The following is a 21,945-nucleotide window of genomic DNA, read 5'->3' on the forward strand; positions in this document are numbered from 1 at the left end:
TAAAAGAAATGTAGCATAAGACAATAAATATTCTTTATTTTCAACATTAAAACTTAAATTCATACAATATCAAGTATTTACATAGATGTCAATATTACAGTACTGACATGGCAGCTGAAACAAAGTGGAAAATTGCTGCCCAGTTAGGAGTAAAAATAACATGGTGGCCAGTTTTCTGATGGGTAAGACGCTAAAGAATATAGATGACAGTTTAAAATGAAATTTAAAAGATGAAGCTACAGTTCACATTGAGATTGATGAAGATTTTGCCTGTTTAATATGGATTAAAGAGCTTCCAACCAAACACCTTGGGGATGTCAGGAATAAGGATTTGTGACCTCAGCTGAACCAGCACACTGCATGACTTTGTGTTCAGATATCCCACAGGCTCTGTTATCACTTCAAAAACAGGCCTATAGTCTTGAGTCCACAGTCCGAGAGGCTCAGACACAGGCTGACATCTCCACTGTTGCATGCTGTGCTGTTGTCAATATTCTTGCAACTACTAATCCAACCAGTTGCAGCCAGAGGGAGGAAATCCAATGAAAGTGCATGTCAAACCGCTTGCACTGATACTACAGTCAACTCCCCATTACTCCTTGTGAGGTCGTAGCTTCTGCAGAGCGTCCACCTCCCTCTGGCGCCATTTGCTGGTTGATATTGATAACGCAGATGAGGAGCAGGATGACCACCACCAGGTCATCCAGGACCCCCAGCAGTCCACAGAGGGAGGGGTCTGTTTCCAGGGGGTTTGCTGCCGAGGAGATGGCCTCCAGAGGAGGCGAGGAGATGGACACCACGGTTCCCACGCAGCACAGCGCCACCCTGAAGAAAAACAGCCACACGAGTCCTCCCATGGTGCCCAGGCCTCGCGCCAGTAACTGCAGGAGGAGAGGTGCGTCACACAGGTAGTCTGTTACCTGGACAGGAGAGAAGACAGGTCAGAAGTAGGACAACTAGGTGTGTCAGTCTGAGGCGTGTTAACAAGAAACCTCCACTGGTTGTACAGGACAGTAAATCCCTGAAGTTGTATAAGAGGTATTCCTGTTACCAGGCCTATTATCAGAAGGAACTGTTGAGGAAGTCTCATCTTTCCCATGATCTAATCTAGCATTCAATGCTTTAAGGGAAACTTGCTCCACCTGATACGTTTACACAATGGCACACAAGTAAAGAGTGGAGAATAGAATAAACTGCTGTGGAAAGACTTTAAGGATAGTTTCTAGCAAGAGACTACTTTAAATAAAGGCTAAAACCGGATGTGTGTGTGCTGTTTGATGTTGTGTCTGACAGACGGACTGAATACCGACCCTTCGTGGGGCTCCAGAATAACGTTTGTTGTAGTCTGTGATTTCCCCGAGAACCTCCTTCGACTGACGGTCTGAATGAGTCTCAGTAAACAGATTACACAGCACGCTGACCTGAAAAATCAGAAACATTTTCACTCCATGTTCACGCTCATTCTGATCCGACTGTTTAGACATCTGGTTGTGTATACGCTACCTTCTGTCTGCAGAGAGGACAGCTGATTGCATCCAGCCACGACCCATGTCTCCAGTAGGCGATCAGACAGGGAGCTGCAGAATCAAAACACATAAATCATCAAACAGTTTCTACCTTTATGCTTCCGTATTAAAGCTAAACTGTGATGAGACTTTGATGGAGGCACGACAAGCATGAAGTGTTTCGTCACTGTTAATGATAACAGACTGAGGTGTTTGGGTCATCAAGGGTGTAAAAGGCCGGGGTTGGACTCAGGTAAGTGGGGCAGGTAAAGTGTCTACAGTATGTTAAGGTCAATGTGACAATAGAAATACCTTTGTAATCTGTGGCCGATAGTATCAAGGTTTAATCTGTGGCATAAACATTTATTTATGCCACATTTATTATGTTGGAGACTGGATGCAATGAAATGCAAAAGTTACCATTCCCGCTAAAATCTTAACTCACAACACAATCAAATGATCAACAAATAATAAAATAATTGCAATATATACTTTTCTTTTTTGCATAACATTCTGCCCTGTGGGAAAAATAAGAGGCTTCATATCTTGCAAATACTTTTTTAACATGTACAAAAAACTAATAATGACCACCTCTCTGGTTGTACTCTCAGAATAGGAATTTAATAAATAAATAATTAAAATAACTACTTGTTCCTATATCCCCACCCAGACCTCTCAGGTCAGCTGGTTATGCTCTCAACTCAAACATTTCTTTCTTTCTTTCTTTCTTTCTTTAGCAGCAGTTAGCAGCTAATCTGGTGATATACTGCCCGCTATTTGTTTTGAGACAGGAGGCTAATTCTTACATACTGCACCTTTAATATAAAGCACACTTCCTGTATATAAAATGTGCCCTGCCTCACGTAATATTTGGGAGTAAGGTGCAATTGTCCTGCTTCTCAGAGGAAGTGAGTCACACTATCACGTGTCAATACAAAGTCTACTACGTTTCAAGTGATTCAGGGCTAATCAAAACATTAGGGAAAGGACAATGACACAGTCAAGGTTAAGACCACATATTGGTCAATTTAGCCATGTAATTCCTTTCTGAAGATAGTAAGCAAGCAGCATCTAAAAAGTTTGACCCACCTTGATCAGATATTCTACTTTAGATTTGACATTTTCAGTCACATTCAAGGTTCATCTCTGCACTTCTTCGACTAGTTGACTGTGTTTGTTTTTGGTGATTCGCAACCTTTGCAACACTTACTCTTATATAACCGTGCACCTTAGAGAAGAATAATGTAAGTAAAGCTGTCAGGTGAGAGGCATAGTTGGAAAACCATGGCAGCAGTTAATTATTCAAAGCCAAAACAGACAGGCCCGATAAGGCTCGAGACATGCACACTGATGCTCCACCGAATGAAAAGTCAGACTGAACAAAAAGCACATGATGAATCAGGTGAGAGAACGCGAGTGACTGAAAAATGAATGAATCCAGTCTCGTAGACGATGGAGCGAACAAATGCATGAATGAAAGATGAAAACCTGTCTGCTCTGATACTTGTAGTCAGAGGAATGGTCAGTCTGTGTGTTTGAGTGTGTGTAGTTCATGTCGTACCACAGAACAAATGACCACAGTTGGTCTGGACGGGGAAGCTGGCCGTCTGCAGGCACACTGGACAGTGCCAGTCTCGGCTTGTGGACGCACATGACTGTGTGGATTCCTGAAGAGATGAGAAGAAAAGAGAGACAAACGTTTATGAGGTGAGAGGTGTGAAACAGGAAGAAGGAAGCAGAGAAAAGACTCCTACAAATCTTCAAAATCTTACAGGCACATTTTGGTGTTCTCAATACTTTTTGCTTTATAATTAAGAAAAGGGTTAAAGCCCTCGATGACCCCGAATAACAAACATTATAAATAGATACACAATACATGTTCAGGGACTGGTTACACACGTAAACAGTGAGATTATTATGTTTGGCAGCAACTCTCTCCACCAGACTGTGACCCTAATAAAAGCCACAATAATAATCACACAGTGGTGCCTTACAGTGATAACACTGTTTACTGCCTGAGTGCTTGTCCTGTCGTTACTGTCTGTTGAAAGTCTCCTCTTTTATTTTAAAGAAATATCTCCAGTTCAGGACTGAAGAAAACATCAAAACATCACCTCACCTTGTGGCAGCTCATACACGTCGATGCCGTCCGCTCGGGTGTGCACACCTGAGATCTGGGTGACCTGAGGTGAGCGTGACCCGCTGGACGATCCAGTCTGAAACATGACACAACAACGATAAACACGCCTTGAATATTGAATATCTGCTAGTTACACGAAACAAACGATTTGTGAGATAGCGTTGATTGTTACTCGGCTCTTTTTTGTTTGCAGATGGACAGATGATGCTGATGCTCTGACCGCAGCAGATCTGCCATCAGAAACTGCTGCTGACATGTTGCATCCACAAAGACTTCAGGAAAGTCATTTAACTAAATGATTTAAAGCATTAATTGATCTTTTAGATAGACTAACTATCACTATCAGAAATAATGTAAACAGACAAACACAATTGGGCTTTTTATCATGAAATTATGTTTGCAGTCATTACAATGATCAGCTTCCTAAATTAAATTAAGTTATTCAAACAGATACACAAAAGATATCACACATGCATTTATTTGACATTATCAAACATGTCTTTTATGGTGTAATTGCACCAATAGAAAAACACATGCTTAATGTCATATTTTCTTGAGATCTTGAGAACAAAGTGATTTTAAAAAACTGTTTCAAGTCTAGTGGATTTCTTTCAGATCAGATGCAGTGAGCCTGAGTGAACGTGACATCAAAACATTTTCTCATGGCTGAAATTTTTCCCCGAAAGCCACAACCTAAATTATCTTCACAAGTGCAGCTACAGCACAAAAACCCAACTGTGTTTTATGTTACAAAATGAGACTCACCTGGGCTGAGAGCTGTGGCAGGGGTGCATAGTCGAACTAGAAACAGCAGCTGACATGTAGTCACCGTCTCCGAGAAGGAAGTGAAGTGCTGCCTGACAGCATCACTGTTCAAAATAAATTAGAGCTGCGTGTTAATGATCAACTACACCTTCCAGTATCAGCTGGTGTCTGAATCTTCCTACTCAAAGATAGCAGCAGTGCAGTCAGATCAATAAAGCAGTGTTTTTTTTACACAACTCCTAAAAAATATTTTTTACACATTGCAATTCAATTTTAGTGTAAAAGTATTTATATGATTACATCTCAAAAAGTGCCCCCTCCCCTTCTCTTCAGTGTGGTCAAACTATTTGGGTCACATGACTTTTCACCAGATCAAAGACAGAAACGATCCCTCCCACTCTGTGTAGGGCTAGATCTGACTTTGCCAATCATTGACTCTAAGTTTACTCTGGCACAGCCCTGCTTCACATAATTCTGCATTTACCATAAACTGTGGGTTGCGAAATGTGTGCGAATGTCACTGACATTAACACTAAAAGCTGTGAAGAGGCGCCTCAGCTGAAGATAATCTACCCAGCAGCAAAGAGGAGGCCTGAATTTAAGAATTTTCCACCTCTGATTCTCACATTGTACTGTCCTTTTAAAGATGCAGTATGTGAAAACTGGCCATTTGTTGAATTTATACTTTGCTGCTCACTTAACCGTGCAGCTAGCTGGACTACAGGGAGAGTTTTGGACCCCCCGGATGAAGAGGTTTTCAGGCCCAGGGCTAGCTGGTTAGCATGTAACTTCAGTAGATATCTTCGCAACACAATACAAAGATGTTTTTGACATAATATTAACACTTTTTTCTTCGCATATATATTTTTTAATGTTTTAAACTTAAATTCTTACATACTGCACCTTACATACTATGTTAAAATCGCGTAACAAAGTGTTGCAACAATAAAGCAAAGTACCCTCTGGGATATCTATCAGTGAGTGAAGACGTGGTAATCTCCACATAGTTCACAATTGTGGTGATTGCAGAAATATCCCAGCAAATATTGACACATACAGGCACTTCACCTCAGATAGGAGCCAAAGAGGGGGAGTTAAAAGGGGTTCAGGTCATCTAAAAATAGCCTCCATCAGTCAGCGAGGGTCAGGGTCTCACAGCGGCATAGGCCAGGAGATAAAACAGAGTTGCTCACCTACTGACAGTTAAACACAGGACAGTTGACACAGGTAAAGTCCAGTCCTAGGTCATTCACACACTGTTTTTACTATGCTCTGTGATCACCTGGTTGTCTGCCCTAGAGAGTGATGTAAGAATTAAGTCTGTTAAATTCAACCAGATTCAAATGACATATGGAATAAGGCTTCATATGCATGTGATCAGTCTTTGTAATTTTCCATATTGTTGCTCGGAAAGCAGGTGACACATGTGAGAGCTGTTATCTGGGATCAGCAGTCCGTACTGGCAGCTCACTGTAGCCCTGAATTTCACACACACCCTCACGTGATGTGAGACATATAAATGGATAACGTGAGGAGGTTTGTGGTTTCATGAGAAATGATTTACCATCAGAGAATGCTCGGCATGCTGACAAGCTGTTAGTGGCTGTCTGAGATTACAGACAAGACTTTATAATTCTAGTTAGTATAGCCATATAAAGCAGGACTAAAATGAATTAATATTTCATTTGTATTCCATTTCCAACTCCAAGTAGTGCAGGGTCGTCTCTCTGTTGGGAATGTAACTGGGAACAGGGTTGAGTGAGGTTACGAGCCTTCTACAGTGGGTCACGTAGTGAAACATGGAACAAACTGCAATTAGGATTCCATTTTGGTTGAGCAAGTGCTGTGACCTCCGTTGTTGGCAGACAAAATGAGGTCAAACAAGGAGAAGAATTATCAGACGAATGTAATATTTGCAAAACTCCACTTGGATTTTTTTTTGCTTAACTCTGTAGCTTTTCCTCACATAACCCATATTTCAACTGTAGCATTATTTATTACACTGTATATATAAATATATATCTAGTAGAATGTACATTTCTTATATTTTTATTCTATTTTTATTATTCTTGCTTATATATAGTTTTTATTTTTCTGCATATTTTCTAAGACTTTCGAATGGGAGCAGCTGTAACCCAAGCAATTTCCCCTCAGGGATCAATAAAGAATTTCTGATCTGACATGTATTTTTTCCAGATTTTGGTTGCAAACACATAAATTTGGATTGACATTTAATAAGGGTTAACTGGGACTCCACTGCCTACTGTATGTGTATCTGTACCACATCTGTAAAGATCTCATAATTGGGAAGAGACTAATTGAGCTGTTTGTACAATATTGACAGGGATTGAGCACAGTAACACACCAAAATAGTATTTAATTCATGAAATAATAAATCATTTAACTGTGATCCAATCCCTTGCGTTTGATTTTCATCCATCAATCAAGAGAGGTGTGATTATGATACTCACAAATGTTTTGATTTAGTCCAGATAAAGGGGGGCGTAAGTTAACTGCAGATCAAGCTCACTGATTGGCTACAGCGCGGTTTAAGGCCCGTCAATCATTCCATATCTCAACACTGATTGGTCCCCCCCCCCCTCGCTTCACCTCAACGATCGCCCGCAAGCAAGTAAACGTCAAATAACTAAGAAACTGCGCCATTCTCGTACAACTTACGCTGGTTTTACGGCGGACCGGCTGCTGTGGATCCTCGCTCTGCGTATTGGTCGTTAAAGATTCACCTCTCGGCAGCAGGTGAGGTCAAATGCAGAGGAAAGGAGCGGAAGAGCTTTGCTGACAGGTGGAATATATTTTAGCTTTGAGCTAAAAAAAAGAGGAGCTGATGGACGAGACTAACGCGGCGCTGACCGAGAGCCTCATAATATGGGTGAGTGTTTTGTGAATATGTCGCCTCGTTAAAGGGGGAAAAAAAAACCGTGGAAGCGTTATCGCTTACCTGTTCGTAGGCGGTGGAGGTGTCAGCGATAACACGACCCCACCAGCTGAGAGAAAAATGGGGCAAATATGAGCGAGAACAAATGTCCCGTCATGTACAATAAGGGCTCACTTTGTTAGCTAACGTTATATCGTTGTTGTTATGGAGATTAGCTTCCGCCGTGGCTGTAATACACTTAGCGGACAGGAAGGGACGGTCCACTGACACGACGTGTAGCTGCAGGCTAATAAATACAAGTTAAAGTTAACATTTAGCCTCAGGAGCTACAGAAACAACGAGCCTCTTCAGTTTTTTCCTCGTCGTGTTTAGCGAGTTAATCCCATTAACCGGGAGATATTTGCGGAATGTCGCTCTTTGGGTCTATTGTTAACATTATGTAACTGGTTAAATGTGGCTAACACCGGCGACAGGTAAGTGCTTTAATTTACCTGCTAGCTAGCGGGGCTACACCTGTTCTTGTTCATGGGTGTAAATCCACGTTTTGTTGCCCTGTCCTTGGTTATTATCAGGATGAGCAGCTTGTTAATTAGATCTCGTGTTGGGTTCATCTGACAGCTAAATCCTGAGGTTGGATGAAGTTCATGCCACGAACACCTCCATCAATCAATCAATCAATCAATCAATCAATCAATCAAAAGTCAGCAATGGTGGAAGAAGGAGTCAAGCATTTTATAGAAGTAAAAGTAGTAATATCACAGTGTAAAAATACTGCTTTATAGCTGGTAAATATCATGCATTTAAAGCATAGAAATGTATTGTTTGCTTTATATTGTGTATCAACAATCTAGATCTGCAAAGTAACTAAAGCTTTAATATAAATGTAGTGGAATAAACCCTAAGAATTAAGTAGCATAAAATAAAAATACCCAAGTAAAGAACAAGTACCTCAAAATTGTAATTACGTACAGTACTTGAGGAAATGTTTGTATTGCTGGAAATCAGACTCATAACTTTAAAAAACACCCCCAAACACGTCTCATTTTGGACTATAACTTTCACTGGTTGGTTGGAGTGAAGCACAAATCAGTTGCCCTTAGATAGGATTGATAATCAATCGAAACAGCAGGATGTGTACAGGACACAGTTGGACAGTCTTTGTTAAGAGAATTCCTCCTACTACTTGAATTATTCACCATTCACCCATCCACTGTCTATAAAAGCTTATCCTTTGGGGTTTGCAGGGGGCTGGAGCAGACCCCAGCTGCTTTTGATGTAAGAAGTGGGGTACACCCTGGATAGTTTGCCAGTTTATCCCAGGGCTACATATCATCTTCACTTAAACTAAGTAGTGAAGCCTTTGTCTTTGCCTGGCTGTAGTGGTGTCTTTGCCACTGCTATCTGCAGTCCAACTTGTTCTTCCACTATCTATATCTTCAGTGCATCCCTGTCCTATCTCCTTTATTTATACTTCCCCCATAACAGTTTGGATGCAGGTACAACATCACATCAGCATCTGCAGTGTTGTGGAGAAACTCATTAATGACAGCTTGGATAATGCAGCCAGTCTGCATGTCACCACCTCCCTGATGTGTTTTGTTCCCGTCACTCTCCTTTTGTTGGCTGGTGCCCATGATGCTGTTTTTTTTTCTGCCTCTCAGCTGCAGACCTTCAACACCACTGCGCCCTGCAGCACAGTGGCAGAGCTGACCACTGGAGCGGCAATATCACAGGCGCTGCATCAAATGTGAGAGCGCGCACACACACACACACACACACATAGAGGAATACATCATAAACTGAAGGTTTTCCCGATCTTCGCCATTAATCATAATACCCGGCTACTCTGCAGATACATCATTTATTTACAGCCAGTCTGGTTTGGCTCAAACAATTCGCATCCTTGTCTGGTACTTCAGTTAAATCAGCTGGGATAGTTTGTTTATTTATAAGACAAAGTGTGCACAACATAAATATTGGCTGAAATAAAGCATATTATTTCTTACTCAGTCGCAATTTCTAGTACTTTTTGCAAGAATAGAGATTTTTTTTGTATTGCAAGCCATTTTTGCAGCCATTTCATTCATCAAGAGAAACTATTGTGACACACTGAATATCAAACAACAACAGAATTTTTTTTAAGTCATCGATTTTAAAAGTGTTGATTCATATCGATCTATTATAGAGGAAGGATATACCATTTTCTCCTCCGACAGCAGCCTTGAGAGTTCAGAAGGCACCGAAGCTACGGTAGAAAGGCATGTTGTGTTATGAACTCTTTTCTATGGAAAAACTCCCTCTAAGTTTATTGTCACTGCTTCTCTCATCCTACATGTGTAACCCACAGCTGTATGAAAAAACACTTCTGTTTTCTAGGGATTTTTACTGTAGGAAATAACCAGCATGTATAAGATAAGGTTGAGAGAAAGTAAAGTGCACCATTTAATTTTATTTAGAAGAATCTGACCTGAATGGCACACGATTACATTAACTGTTCTTCTTCTCTCTCTCTGTGTGTGTGTGTGTGTGTGTGTGTGTGTGTGTGTGTGCGTGTGCGTGTGCGTGTGCGTATGTGCGCCACAGAGACCCAGCTTGGTTCAGTGATGGATGGCTCACTCGTATCAAAACAGATGTGGAGGACAACTGGAGACTGAAGGTACAAAGCAGTGCTGTCTCCCACGTCCCCTCTCTGTCCTCCTACTTCTCTCTTCATATTCTGCTGAACCCCCCTGTGTGCTGTGAGGCTAACCCTCCTTGAAACTGACCTCCTGCCTGCCCCAGGGGTGCTGCTCCTGGCTTAGCCTGCACCCTGACCCCGCGCTCTACTCCTCTGGTGAATTGTGTACACGTATGTTTGTCCAAGTATGTCAGCTATATGTAGCGTAAGGGTGATTTAGAAAAAAAAATGCATGCCATTCTCTCCCTCTCTGTTTGGCTGTGACTGTGTTTTCCTGTTGCCATCTTTCCTCCCTAATAGACCTTTTCCACAGGAGACAATTTGTCATGTCACAAATGTAAAAAATAAAATGAATGACGGCTGAATTCTATTTTGCTGCGTCAGTTTGAGGGTTCTGCTGTTGTGCATGATGCATGATGATGTGCATTAATGTTATAATTTGCTTTTTCTGTTATGAAAAGTCAAAATGTCCGCTGTGACATGGGCTTATTGTCACAGCAATAGCAGTAAGCAAATTGCTATTGCTTATTGCAATAAGCAAAAGGCTAATTGTGTACATTCGTAAAGTCATTTCATTGCATGAGCATAAATTGTTTCAGCCTGAAACCTGAAACTTTCAGGGAATATCTGTTGTTAGTTAGGCCTTGTTCAGACTGCCAGCCCAAATTAGTTTTTTGGCATAATCAGATTGTAGTGTTGTTCTAACTTCGTTACCTTAATATTGATAGTCAAAGTCATCTAAGCTAATTTATCAACTTTCTGTCAGAGAGGAAAGCGAAACACAGCTAGTACCAGTGTGTGGATAATGCAAAAACTGTTTTGAACCTGATTCAAATAATCTGAATAATATTGTATCAATATTTTGATATTTTTGAAAACACTACCAGATTGTATCCAGATTGATTTAGAAATCACATGAAAAATCCAATTTTTGCAAATTGGATTCAAGCCACATTTGGAGGTGGTTTGAAATGCGATACCAAGTGTCTTTTATATCACTCTCAACACGACCCACAACGTCGAAGTCAAGTCTAGAGTAACTGCTGTTGTATACCAGCCTCCTCCTTCCCTGAGTTTGACATTAAAAACAGGCCTGCAGTCTGAACAAAGTTAGTTCACTTGGTGCCCATTTTGACTACAAACTAAATTCACAACATCTTGTGTGTGTTCTCAGATGAACAACCTGAAGAAGATCCTTCAAATGATGGTTGATTATTATAATGAGGTAGGTTGTTGCCTTGTACACACTATCCTCCTGGTGTTTGCACAGTTGTCAGGTGTTTTTTAGAGAAGCACCTGCTGTATGTGTGTTCATCCAGTTCTTGTGGGAGTTGTATTGTGTACTGTTTATGTAGCAAAAAGCCCCAGGTGCCTAGTGTGCAGTCAAAATCAAAACAAGTAGCTGAAGCCTGGTACACAATAATATGAAGGACTGAAGCCCAGCAGTTTTTTTTAATCTCCATTTTGCTAAAACAACACATGATTGTGATATTTTATTTATTCATCAATGCACTTAGTTGTAGCAAAACTCCACTACCACAGATATTATAACAGTGCATTCTCACTCACCTGTTATCTCTATCCCATCAGGTCCTAGCCCAGGAAATCTCAGACTTCCCCCTTCCAGATGTGGCTATGGCGGCGGAGAATTCAGATGCTGTGGAGCTGGGGAGGCTGCTGCAGCTCGTATTAGGCTGTGCTGTCAAATGTGAGCGTAAACAAGGTATGTGGCTGCATCTATGTTACAACCAATTTGTGGACACTTCACACAAACAGATATTCAAATATCTACAGGGTACGTGCTGTACAGTGTAGATAAAAAGGGAACTGTTTCACTGAAATCCAGTCAGGTTAAGCCGAACAGTGTTTAATTGTTGTCCTGCCAAGCCTCTGACAAAGGCAGAGGCCATCAGGCGGCCTGGCTGGGAAATCAGTGATGACAGTGTTATATCTAGAAGTAGGACGCAGACGCTGAAAATTAAAAAATGATTCAGTCAGTGTGTGTTGTTGTTGATGAATCTCTCTCACTCTCTCCCCAGAATACATACAAATCATCATGACCTTGGAGGAGTCTGTACAGCATGTTGTCATGACAGCCATCCAGGAGGTCAGTCCAGTCCATCCTGACACCCAAGTGTCTCATATCGCTATTATGCTATTATGATGAGTATGATGATTATGATGTGATCCATCAATCCAATGATACGTTTCCTCCTCAGCTCATGAGTAAAGAGACCATGTCCCCGTTTGGAGCAGAACTGTCAGGGGACTTGGAACAGCAGGTCAGTGTTACTATTACAGTGACTACCAACTGGGAGAATTTCCTCCTGGTAGTTTTCTGCTGTGAAATTCTCTTAACTAGGTGAATTTGGAGATACAGTCTTAATTTCCAATTTGTGTTATATAATCATATATCAAAATCTGTCAAGTGTGCATGGCATTTTAACATTCATGTAATAATTATTTGAAGTTTCAAGTATTTGGTCTTTAATTCTTTATTATATTTAGCTGTAATCTGCTGTGTAAACTGTGTAAGGCCTCATTCAGATCAAATCAAGAGTTGCAGCATGTAGGGCATCGTCGCGCAACAGTGTGAGATGACACAACTGAATATCATTGTTTGGTCCGTGAACTCCACCTTGATGGCACTCAGTTTCTGGCTTCCGGCTTGAAAGCAACAACCCTCCCAGAGAGGCTTTCTCCAACCTCCATGTGGAGTATTTCTCTTCCTCTGCTGGTGCAGTCTCCTGGGAGCATGATAGTGTTTGAGGAACCAGGCAACATGTTAGAAATGTGAAGCAATATGGTGGATCCTGAATGTTTGCATTTGTTTTGTTTTTTTGTTTTTTTGGCCTATATGACAGTAACTGTTTCCCCCTAACACCAAAGGTATCAAGGACATTTAAAAAAATAAACGTCCCTTAAGTATTATAGCATAAAACTAATCTACATTTATTTGGTCTTTTAATAAATTTAGTGTAAACTGCCTGAACAACAATACTGTTGACAAGCCTGACTGATCGCCAGCTAATGTGATCGGGCTTCCCTACAACTCCTGCAGTCAGCACCACTGCAGCCCAAATGCACTATCCACACTCTAAATGGAAGGACTGGCATTTTTTCGCTACAACAACTGATTTGGTCTGAATGAGGCTTAAGTCTCCAGTGTAACACACAGTCACAGCTAACAGTTAACAACATCATTTCAAAGGAGTCAGCTAACCTCCAGTAGCTCACCACTGAGGTGTTTATTCTTCTGGATCTATGTGAGAAAGAGTATGACCACTGTACAGAGAATCAAATAAAAAAAACAGGCCTTCTGACCAGAGTGTTGCAGTTGAACCAACCTATATGTTGAATGTATGCGTTATTTAATTCTGCTTTTTCTTTGTGTCCAGCTGAAAAAAGCTCTAGAAGAAATGACTGAACTTGTAGCAGAGAAGGAAGCGTTAGCCCAGCGCTGTCAAGAGCTTGACATACAGGTGAATAGAGCCTAAACACTGAACATGCATGCACGCACCAAAACACACACACACACACACACACACACACACACACACACACTCGCACTCTGTATTTCTACAGAGAAATATACATGAATATGATTAATTTACAACTGTCTAGCCTCAGTGCCTTCTGCTGATATTAAGATCTCTATGTCTATACACACACATATACACACACACATGTCTGTGGTACAGTATAAACAGGAGTTGTGTAATTCGCTGTAATGCTTGGCTCTATTGTCTGGAGCTGCTGTGGCAGAAAGACTGTGGGCTCACAGTCTGGGCTCTGCTGCTCCCACTGTGGCAGTCAGCCCATGCTCTGCTCTGCTCTGCCACTGTGTGAAGGCCACACTCAGCACTGTGCAGACAGGCTTGGTTTAGCACAAGTCACTTATCACCTGTTCAACTGGACTCTCGACAGATTTGATTTGTTCTGTCCCCAGTCTTGCTCATCTCTCACCGGAGCAAGGTAAGCTTAATGTGGTTGACCGTTCGGCAAAACTAAACCCATCTAAACCAGCTGCTGAAATGTTTACTCTAACTCTGCTAACAGACAACACAATCAGGAATCTGTTCAACAAGTCATACAGTGTGTGTTTTAAATATTTTGTGGTCTATTCCAGTTATTCAGCTGGGAAAATCTGCCTGGTTTAGTAACTATTTTGTTGTCTTATTTTGGTAAAAGCAACATCATAATTTTCATTTCTAATGATCCATGCAAAACTTGCAGTAAAGTTTGGGGGAAAAGATGAGTTAAATATGAGGCTGGGCAGTAATTCAGCATTATACTTCATATACTTTAAAGAATTTAACTTGTTATCATGCTAGAAAATTCTGTCATTTAATTTAATGACTCCAAGCAAACTGATCATGAAAGCAACAGAAGTGTCTTTAACACTTTGTCCATTGTAACGGATGACCGTGGAACATTTGGAATATGTTTGCCACATGGCGATACATCAGAAAAAATATGTAGTACAAAATGTAATGTAGTTTTTAGACCTGTAGTTTTTGTTGTATGCAGGACTTTTGAGCAATGACCAACCATGGACTAACACCCAAGTGTCTGGTACACATGAGGGAAATGATGGGTGAGAAGTAAACCTAACTAACCGTGTATTAACATGTTTGCTTAAAGTGCACTTTGTCTGTGCGCTGCTTCCAGCATGGATTAACTGCACTGTTTGCTTTAACAGCTGGGAGAGGAAGAGAGTTCTCTGTAATGGAAGGGGTGTGTCTTTTGATGCTCAGATGTGACTTTGCTGCTTTGCATGAAATAATCGACCAAAGAGGGATCAAACATCACACATCCCTTCTGCTGAGTTGACAATACTTTATTTTTTTTGTATATTTAATTCACCGTAATAGAAAATTGTATCACTTTGCAAGAGCAGGTCTGAATCATATTGTCTCCGGACAGGTGGCTGTTCTTCAAGAGGAACGGAACAGCTTATTGGCTGAGAATGACGTCCTAACAGACCGAGCCAATCAGCTGGACACATTCGACGACCCAAGCACACCCTCAGGGAGGAAACACAGCCAGCTACAGCAACAGTTAGAGACAGTGCAGGAGGAGAACTTCAGGTCCGTCCCTTTTTGCTTAAATGTGCTACAGCATCTCACGGGTTGTAATAATCCGAATGATTAAGCGTATATGCACCTTCCAGGCTGGAGGCCGCTAAGGATGACTACCGGATCCACTGTGAAGAGCTGGAGAAGCAGCTGATTGAGGTTCAGCATCGTAACGACGAGCTCACCAGCCTGGCAGAAGAATCTCGAGCTCTCAAAGATGAACTGGACGTTTTGAGGTTTGTGTCTGTGCACTGCAACAGGTTGATCAGGTCTGGTGAAGCGTTTTCTTTTATTTAGAGTGCAGACCACAAAGATAAACCAGGTAATATAGTGTAAAGAAAGGCTAGACAGAATAAACAGATTTATTTAAGGATCAGCATGCAATCAGACTTCTTTTGTTGCCTCCTAATGAGAGGCCATTTAAGTGGAGAGGGAAGGCCAGCTCATGATTAGCTCCTCTTGTCTGATTAAGGGTGTGCTAATGAGTAAGAGTAGCTGATGTTTTGTTTGGCTGGAACAACAATCAACACAACACAGCACAGCACACCATGTAATATACCGACATGAAGTAAAATAACTCTAAACTGTAAATTATATTAATGAAAGAGCCAAAATTCTTCACCTGTACTCGGAGATCAGGAGAAAGGAGAAATTATTTCCCAATTCAGTTTGGTGTCACAGCTCTTCAAGTTTTAAACCTTGAAGAGTCATAAAAAAAATTAGTCATATGCACAAGTGCTTTCCAGCTTTCACCAAAATGTAGCTCCAAATGTTAAGATGGTTTGAGCTGGCAGGAACTCTGAAGTCCCATCAAAAGCTGTGAAACTAATTAAACCCATCTCCTCACACATGTTAGCTTATGTTAGCTCATGCTGATGTTTTGCAACCACTGCAAATTCTCACTAAATAAATCTCCAAATTCATTAAATAAAATTTCAAGTCATGGTAAATGTAATGTGGTAAATTTCAGAATTGTATCTAAAAAAACAGAATTTTTTGTGGTAATTTGAATCCTATCTGTGTTTCGGTTTCGGGCAGAAACTGAGATTTTTGGAAACGATGAAGCAGACACACACATTGATCAGTGTTTGTGGCATCATTGGCGGAGTATTTGAGTTTGTATGTTGACGGCATGGATGTTATGTTGTTTAATGTTATATTTAGAAAGATTCGTTGTATTGTCTGTAGCTACGCAACTGATCATAGTATACAACCTGCTTCCTGTATACAACAGCACATGCAGGCCCCATGTTATGTGGATGGAGATTATTTCTGAAGCAATGCTAAAATGCTCGTCTGGATGGAGATTTAAGAAAAAAACAAAAAACAGTTCCAGTAACGCCTATATACGTACCTATATGTGGACTAGGCTTTCGATGTTTCCCTGTTCCAACATACCTGATTCAAATGATCAGCTCTGCATAAGCCTGATAACAGCTCATTAATTTGAATCAGGTGTGTTGGAGCAGGGAAGCATCTAAAACATGCAGAGCAGAGTGTCCTCGAGACGAGGATTAGAGACATGACGTTTATGATGATTCCGGTCTGGACAGTTCTGCTGATGGACCCCCCCCCCAGTTCTCATTTGTCTTCCTCCTCTTCCCTCTTTTGTCGCCCTCGTCCTGTATTTTGTATTCCTATACTGCAGGAACTGCTCAGATCGGGTGGTGATGCTCGAGGCCTCAGTGGAAACGTACAAACGTAAACTGGAGAATCTCGGGGATCTGAAGAGGCAGATGAAGCTGCTGGAGGAGAATAACATGACCTACATGCACAACACTGTTAGCTTAGAGGAAGAGCTGCGCAAGGCCAATGCTGCCCGCGCACAGCTGGAGACCTACAAGAGACAGGTTAGTGATACGCAAAGCAGGACTGGAAGTTGGGGAAACTCGGCCATATACTGAACAGATTTGATTTCATTCAGCCTAAATACAGATTGTATTGATTATAATTAATGTCTTTAGTGCCACACATTGTGTTATTTGTTTACGTGTGTTGTCACGTGCTGTCTGTCAGGTCCAGGAGCTACACAGGAAGTTGTCTGAGGAGACGAGGCGAGCAGACAACCTGGCCTATGAGATGAAGAAGTTGGAGGAAAAGCACGAGACTGTGATAAAGGAGAAAGAGGTGTGGCAGCTTTTGAAATGTGTCAGAAGGATTTTTGTTATACTCTCGCTGTGGTAAACATTGTCACTAACGTTCGGCCTGTTTGAAATCTCCTCTCCTCTACTAGAGGATCATCATGGAGAGAGAGTCTCTCAAGGAGGTCAATGAGGAGCTGCGATGCACTCAGGCCCAACAGCACCAGCTCTCCCAAGCAGGTAACTCACTGTGAAGTCACACCTGACATCACAACGCTGTATAGCCACTTGTCACCTTGTCATTCTCACATGTACTTTTTTTTTCATGTAGGGATCCTTCCTTCTGGCAGCCCCAGCCACGACAACCTGGCTGCTGAATTAATACCCATTGAGTCCAGGTGATAAACGATGCTTCTGACAGTGTGTTCTACTTTCTACTTCAGTGTCTTGTGTGTGTGTGTGTGAACACTGACTTTATATGTGTGACTGTGCAGAGAAAAGTTCATCAGGCTGCAACACGAGAACAAGATGCTGAGAATGCAGCAGGAGGAGTACGAGAGGGAGAAGATTGCTACACTGCAGGCGCAGCTGGAGGAAGCACATAAGACCCGCAGTGAACTGGACACTGAGAACAGGTGAACAGAGCTAATCTCTTTTCGTAAGTCAGAAACAGATCGATGAGATAGGGCTTCTTTACTTTTTAGCTCTGTTAAGTTTTATATTGTGCTTAATTCCTTTTTAAAATGTATTCTCTTGTTATATTATCAGACTGAGTCGAGAGCGGATCAGTGAGCTGCAGCAGCAAGTCGAGGACCTCCAGAAGGCTCTGCAGAGTCAGGCGGCCAAACCCGATGATGTGAGTGTGCCAGGGCCACTGGCACAATACAGAGAAAATATCCTACAGAGTTACTCTTGTCAGACTGCGTAGACTTTGTGCTGGAATGGCATTATGGAAGGAAATCCCATTTGTTTTTGTTTTCAGTCAAAATGTTAAACCGATTTAGAACAAATTTTTTAAACTTCTTTATTTTGCACCTGTAATCTTGACACTTTATTTGCAGAAGCTTTTAAATGTCATTTTTATTTAAATTTTTCAGTCAAACCTGAAGCGGAAACTTGATGCACACATGTAAGTGTGAATTATTGTCTTTCATAATAAAACAGATGTTAAATGAATGCATATGTTCTCCAGTAGAGGGAGGTAAAGAAACAGTATTTGTGTCCTCAGGGTCCAGCTGAACGAGGCTCAGGATGAAATCATGAAGAAGAAAGAGCTGCTGGAGGACCTGCAGCCTGACAACACTCAGACTTGTGAGTCTCACATCTCCAATCAGTCTGATCTGAGACCTCTACTGCAAGTTGAAAATGTAGCCTTGTGTGCAACGCTACATCAATACACAACTGCACAGTATGACTGAAACCTCATTTTGTCTTCCTTGCCTCTAAGCCTTGAAGCTGGACGAGCTGATGGCCGCTCTGAAGAAGAAAGATGATGACATGAGGGCCATGGAAGAAAGGTATAAAATGTACCTGGAGAAAGCTCGCAATGTGAGTGATATCAGAGTATCATTTCTTTTATTTTCATGTTTTATTCCAGTTTTGGAAAGGTCCAGTAGTTTGATCCGATTTGTATTCGGAACTGCTCTTTCTTTTCCTGCTTGTCAGGTGATCCGAGCGCTGGATCCTAAACTAAATCCAGCCACCGTTGAGATTCAGGCTCTGAGGAACCAGTTAGCAGATCGGGACAAGCAGATTCTCAACCTGGAGGTAAATCTGCCTTTTAAGTCCTTCAGTCTTTTTTTAAGTATGATGTCAAAACACAGCTTTTTTTTTTTTTTTTTTAAAAAAGGTTTTCTAACCTAACTAATTTTTTGGGATTTGCTTTTGTAGCGTCAATGTGAGCAGGCCAGACTGAGAGAGTATGAGGAGAAGCTGATCGTCACAGCGTGGTACAACAAGGTAAAATGAAATCCTGGCAAATTATCTGATCTTTATCCTGCCTTTTATATGGCTGCAATTAACTATGTTTCCACTGGCAATTAATCTGTTGCTTATTTTCTTAAATATTAAAGAAACCTAAAAATATTCACATTTCAGAAGCTGGAATCATAACATTTTTACTTTTAAAGTTTTAAAGTGGATTAACTGATAAATCAACTTTAAAATTGTTGGCAACTAATATAATTTAATAGCTTCCAACTAATCAATTAATCATTGCAGCTCTCATCTTTTATGAATATACTGTCACTCAACGTATTCTGCAAATCTTTCTTTCTTCATCCTCAGAGTCTAAACTTTCAGAAGATGGCAATTGAATCACGTCTCGGTGGCTGCACATCCTCCATGGTGTCCCCCTCCCAGTCCTTCTTGTCCCAGCAGCGGCAGGTCTCAAACGCCCCGCGTCGGGCACTTTCCATCAGCGTGCCTGCCACTACCTCCAAATAGAGCCAAATGTCTGACCTTTATTCAGTTAAGGGAAAATAAACCCTCCCACCAGTGAGCACTAAAGTGACCTTAAACACATCTTGCTCTCAGCGCTTGGGGAAGAGGGGTCACAGATGAGCTGATTGGGATCAATGAGCACTTACGGTACTTATCAAACACAACCCATGTTGTAGGTCAGCCTCCTGAGGTTATCACAACATACTGTCCCACAATACACTGGCTACAGGCTGACCTTTGCATAGAACATGAATCCACAACCTGTGTTCACCTCACTAGCTTAAGTAGCGCATACTGTCCCAATCGTAGACTTGGAGCATATTTCCCATCTCCCCTGTTTGCTTTACCACCTCAGCTGAACACTTGCTATAATCAATCAGCCTTCGCTCTCTTGTATCCCGTCATGCTGTGTGCTTGATCAGATCGGGAACGAGAGAAATGTAAATGCTTAATTATTTTATTCTCAATCATAGCCCGTAATATATGAATGTGATTTGAAGAGGAAAAAAAAAAGGGTTACTTGAATGCTAAAGCCAATTAAATGTAACTTCAGATGATTGTTGATCTATGTAAAAACTTCCATCATACTATGCACTTAAAGGGCAACTCCACCAATTTTACATTAAAGTGACCATACAGGTCTTAGGGAGAACAACTGCTTATGTGGAAGAAGTCGTATAAAGCCTTTTGTAGCTCACTGGAGGCAATTTATCTGATTACATGCAGCTTCCTCTGGAGCCACAAAAGGTTTTATACGACTTTTTTCACATATGTTGTTGTACTCCTCAAGACATATAAACAAACTTTTATGTGTAAAATTGGTGCAGTAACCTTTTAAAGGAGTACTAAAGTTGTCAGTCAGCACACTGATGAAAAGACAAACATGTTTCAGAGGTCTTTGAGAAAATGATTGCTGTATTTGGTGCTGGACACCAACTGCTTTGAAGCATCAAACATCAGTGGCGAAGAATTTTTGTACTAAACTGGAACAAGCCCATCGCAAGCTGTGAAAATCCTATAAATCATTTTAAGTAAAATCAACCTCTGAGGTGCTGCGAAAACAAATCCTACACAAGAAATTCAGGATGTGCATTTCTCATGTATTTTCTATATTCCTAAAGTGTGATTTGACTTCCTTACTGGCAGCATGCTCTAAATGAAAACTGGCAGGCCTTATTATTCACTGAATATCTTGAAGCTTATTTAGTAGCGAGTAATCGAGTCTATAATCTATGAAGTTGTACAGCTGTCGTGTGAACATGATTTGAACACCAGCTTCTGATCCATACGTCAGAACCAGGTTAAGCTTTCTTACAGTACCTGCAAATTGTAACTTGAGAATTTTATTTACTGTAGTTTATATTGTATTTAACCATGGACTCGTTTCAGGCTGTTTTAATGTTGGAAGTTCAGAGCGCTGTAGAGAAGCTTTGATATTGGGGGTTATCGGCTGTTCAAGCTTATGGGGTCTTAAGTTAAACTGCACTAGTCTCACAAAAGGAAATGGCTGTCGATTGCCTTGTCACTCTGTATGTCTGCAATAACACTAAAGAGGCATTTCATTATGGTTTTGTCATTTGTGATCAATAGATGTATGTCAAAGCGCTTTTATTTACTTTTGCAGTGGATGATCCTTGTAGATTGCTGATTTAAAAGCTCATTGTCATTTATATGAAAATAAGAAGTACGATCAAACGTAGCACAGCACAGAAACTACGTGTGTAGTGTCGAATGTTCGTGTATACATGAAGAAAAGTGAGGAAGGCATTATGAATTTTCAGGAATTTAAGGAGTTAAACATTTTAAATCCTTTGGTTTTCTTGTGAATAAATAAATTCTTTTTCTTAAAAAGTGTTTTGCATTCAGTTTGGGTCCAAAGATGAAAAGCGCTGAAAAATCCAAAGTTTCAAATTATTGCGTCTAATTTCAACACTGTCCACAAATCATCTGACACACTCGGGTGTTTATTTATAGGCGATCTCATGTCATCAGCGCCTTCACGTGACGAGCAGCTATTTCTAGATCAACCAAACATACTGTCGGTAACAAAAGTGGCAAGTGGGAAATGATAGACGTGAGATATTTTTTGAGAGTTTGCTTCTGCATGCTGGTTACATAAGTGTCAGTGTTGGTAAAATGATACTTCATCACATAGTCACACTTTATGAAATTATGTGTTGTGGCAATACAATGAGCATGCTATAGTTCCCCTTCAGTCTATCTTGTATGAAGATGGTACCCTTGTGCCGCCATCATCAGCTCCAATATTTCACACACATTGTAAACAAGACATATTGTTGATTGCTGATCTACTGGACTGCTGAAAGGTCTGATATTATGCCCATTTTCCAGTTCATACTT

General features: G+C 41.0%; 2 protein-coding genes across 2 annotated transcripts; one reads left to right on the plus strand and one right to left on the minus strand.

The window, feature by feature from the left end:
* Positions 1-16: 16 nt before the first annotated feature.
* Positions 17-5,591, minus strand: LOC141004682 (E3 ubiquitin-protein ligase RNF170). Its single transcript, XM_073476339.1, has 7 exons — positions 5,479-5,591; positions 4,411-4,514; positions 3,625-3,721; positions 3,067-3,172; positions 1,504-1,577; positions 1,311-1,421; positions 17-920 (listed from the first exon to the last, which is right to left on the minus strand). The coding sequence occupies exons 2-7, from the start codon at positions 4,464-4,466 to the stop codon at positions 582-584; spliced, it is 783 nt and encodes a 260-aa protein (XP_073332440.1). The 5' UTR covers positions 4,467-4,514; positions 5,479-5,591; the 3' UTR covers positions 17-581.
* A 1,510-nt stretch (positions 5,592-7,101) lies between these two features.
* Positions 7,102-21,436, plus strand: hook1 (hook microtubule-tethering protein 1). The gene is made up of 22 exons (XM_073476333.1): positions 7,102-7,300; positions 8,968-9,053; positions 9,890-9,962; positions 11,158-11,208; positions 11,574-11,706; positions 12,023-12,090; positions 12,203-12,265; positions 13,382-13,465; positions 14,910-15,073; positions 15,157-15,297; positions 16,710-16,911; positions 17,078-17,188; positions 17,295-17,382; positions 17,474-17,540; positions 17,637-17,777; positions 17,911-17,998; positions 18,240-18,271; positions 18,371-18,453; positions 18,590-18,690; positions 18,808-18,909; positions 19,033-19,101; positions 19,429-21,436. Exons 1-22 carry the CDS (start codon positions 7,256-7,258, stop codon positions 19,585-19,587), a joined length of 2,151 nt encoding a protein of 716 aa, XP_073332434.1. The 5' UTR covers positions 7,102-7,255; the 3' UTR covers positions 19,588-21,436.
* Positions 21,437-21,945: the final 509 nt, after the last annotated feature.

The sequence above is a fragment of the Pagrus major genome, chromosome 11, assembly GCF_040436345.1.
Source record: "Pagrus major chromosome 11, Pma_NU_1.0".
NCBI classification, from domain to species: domain Eukaryota; kingdom Metazoa; phylum Chordata; class Actinopteri; order Spariformes; family Sparidae; genus Pagrus; species Pagrus major.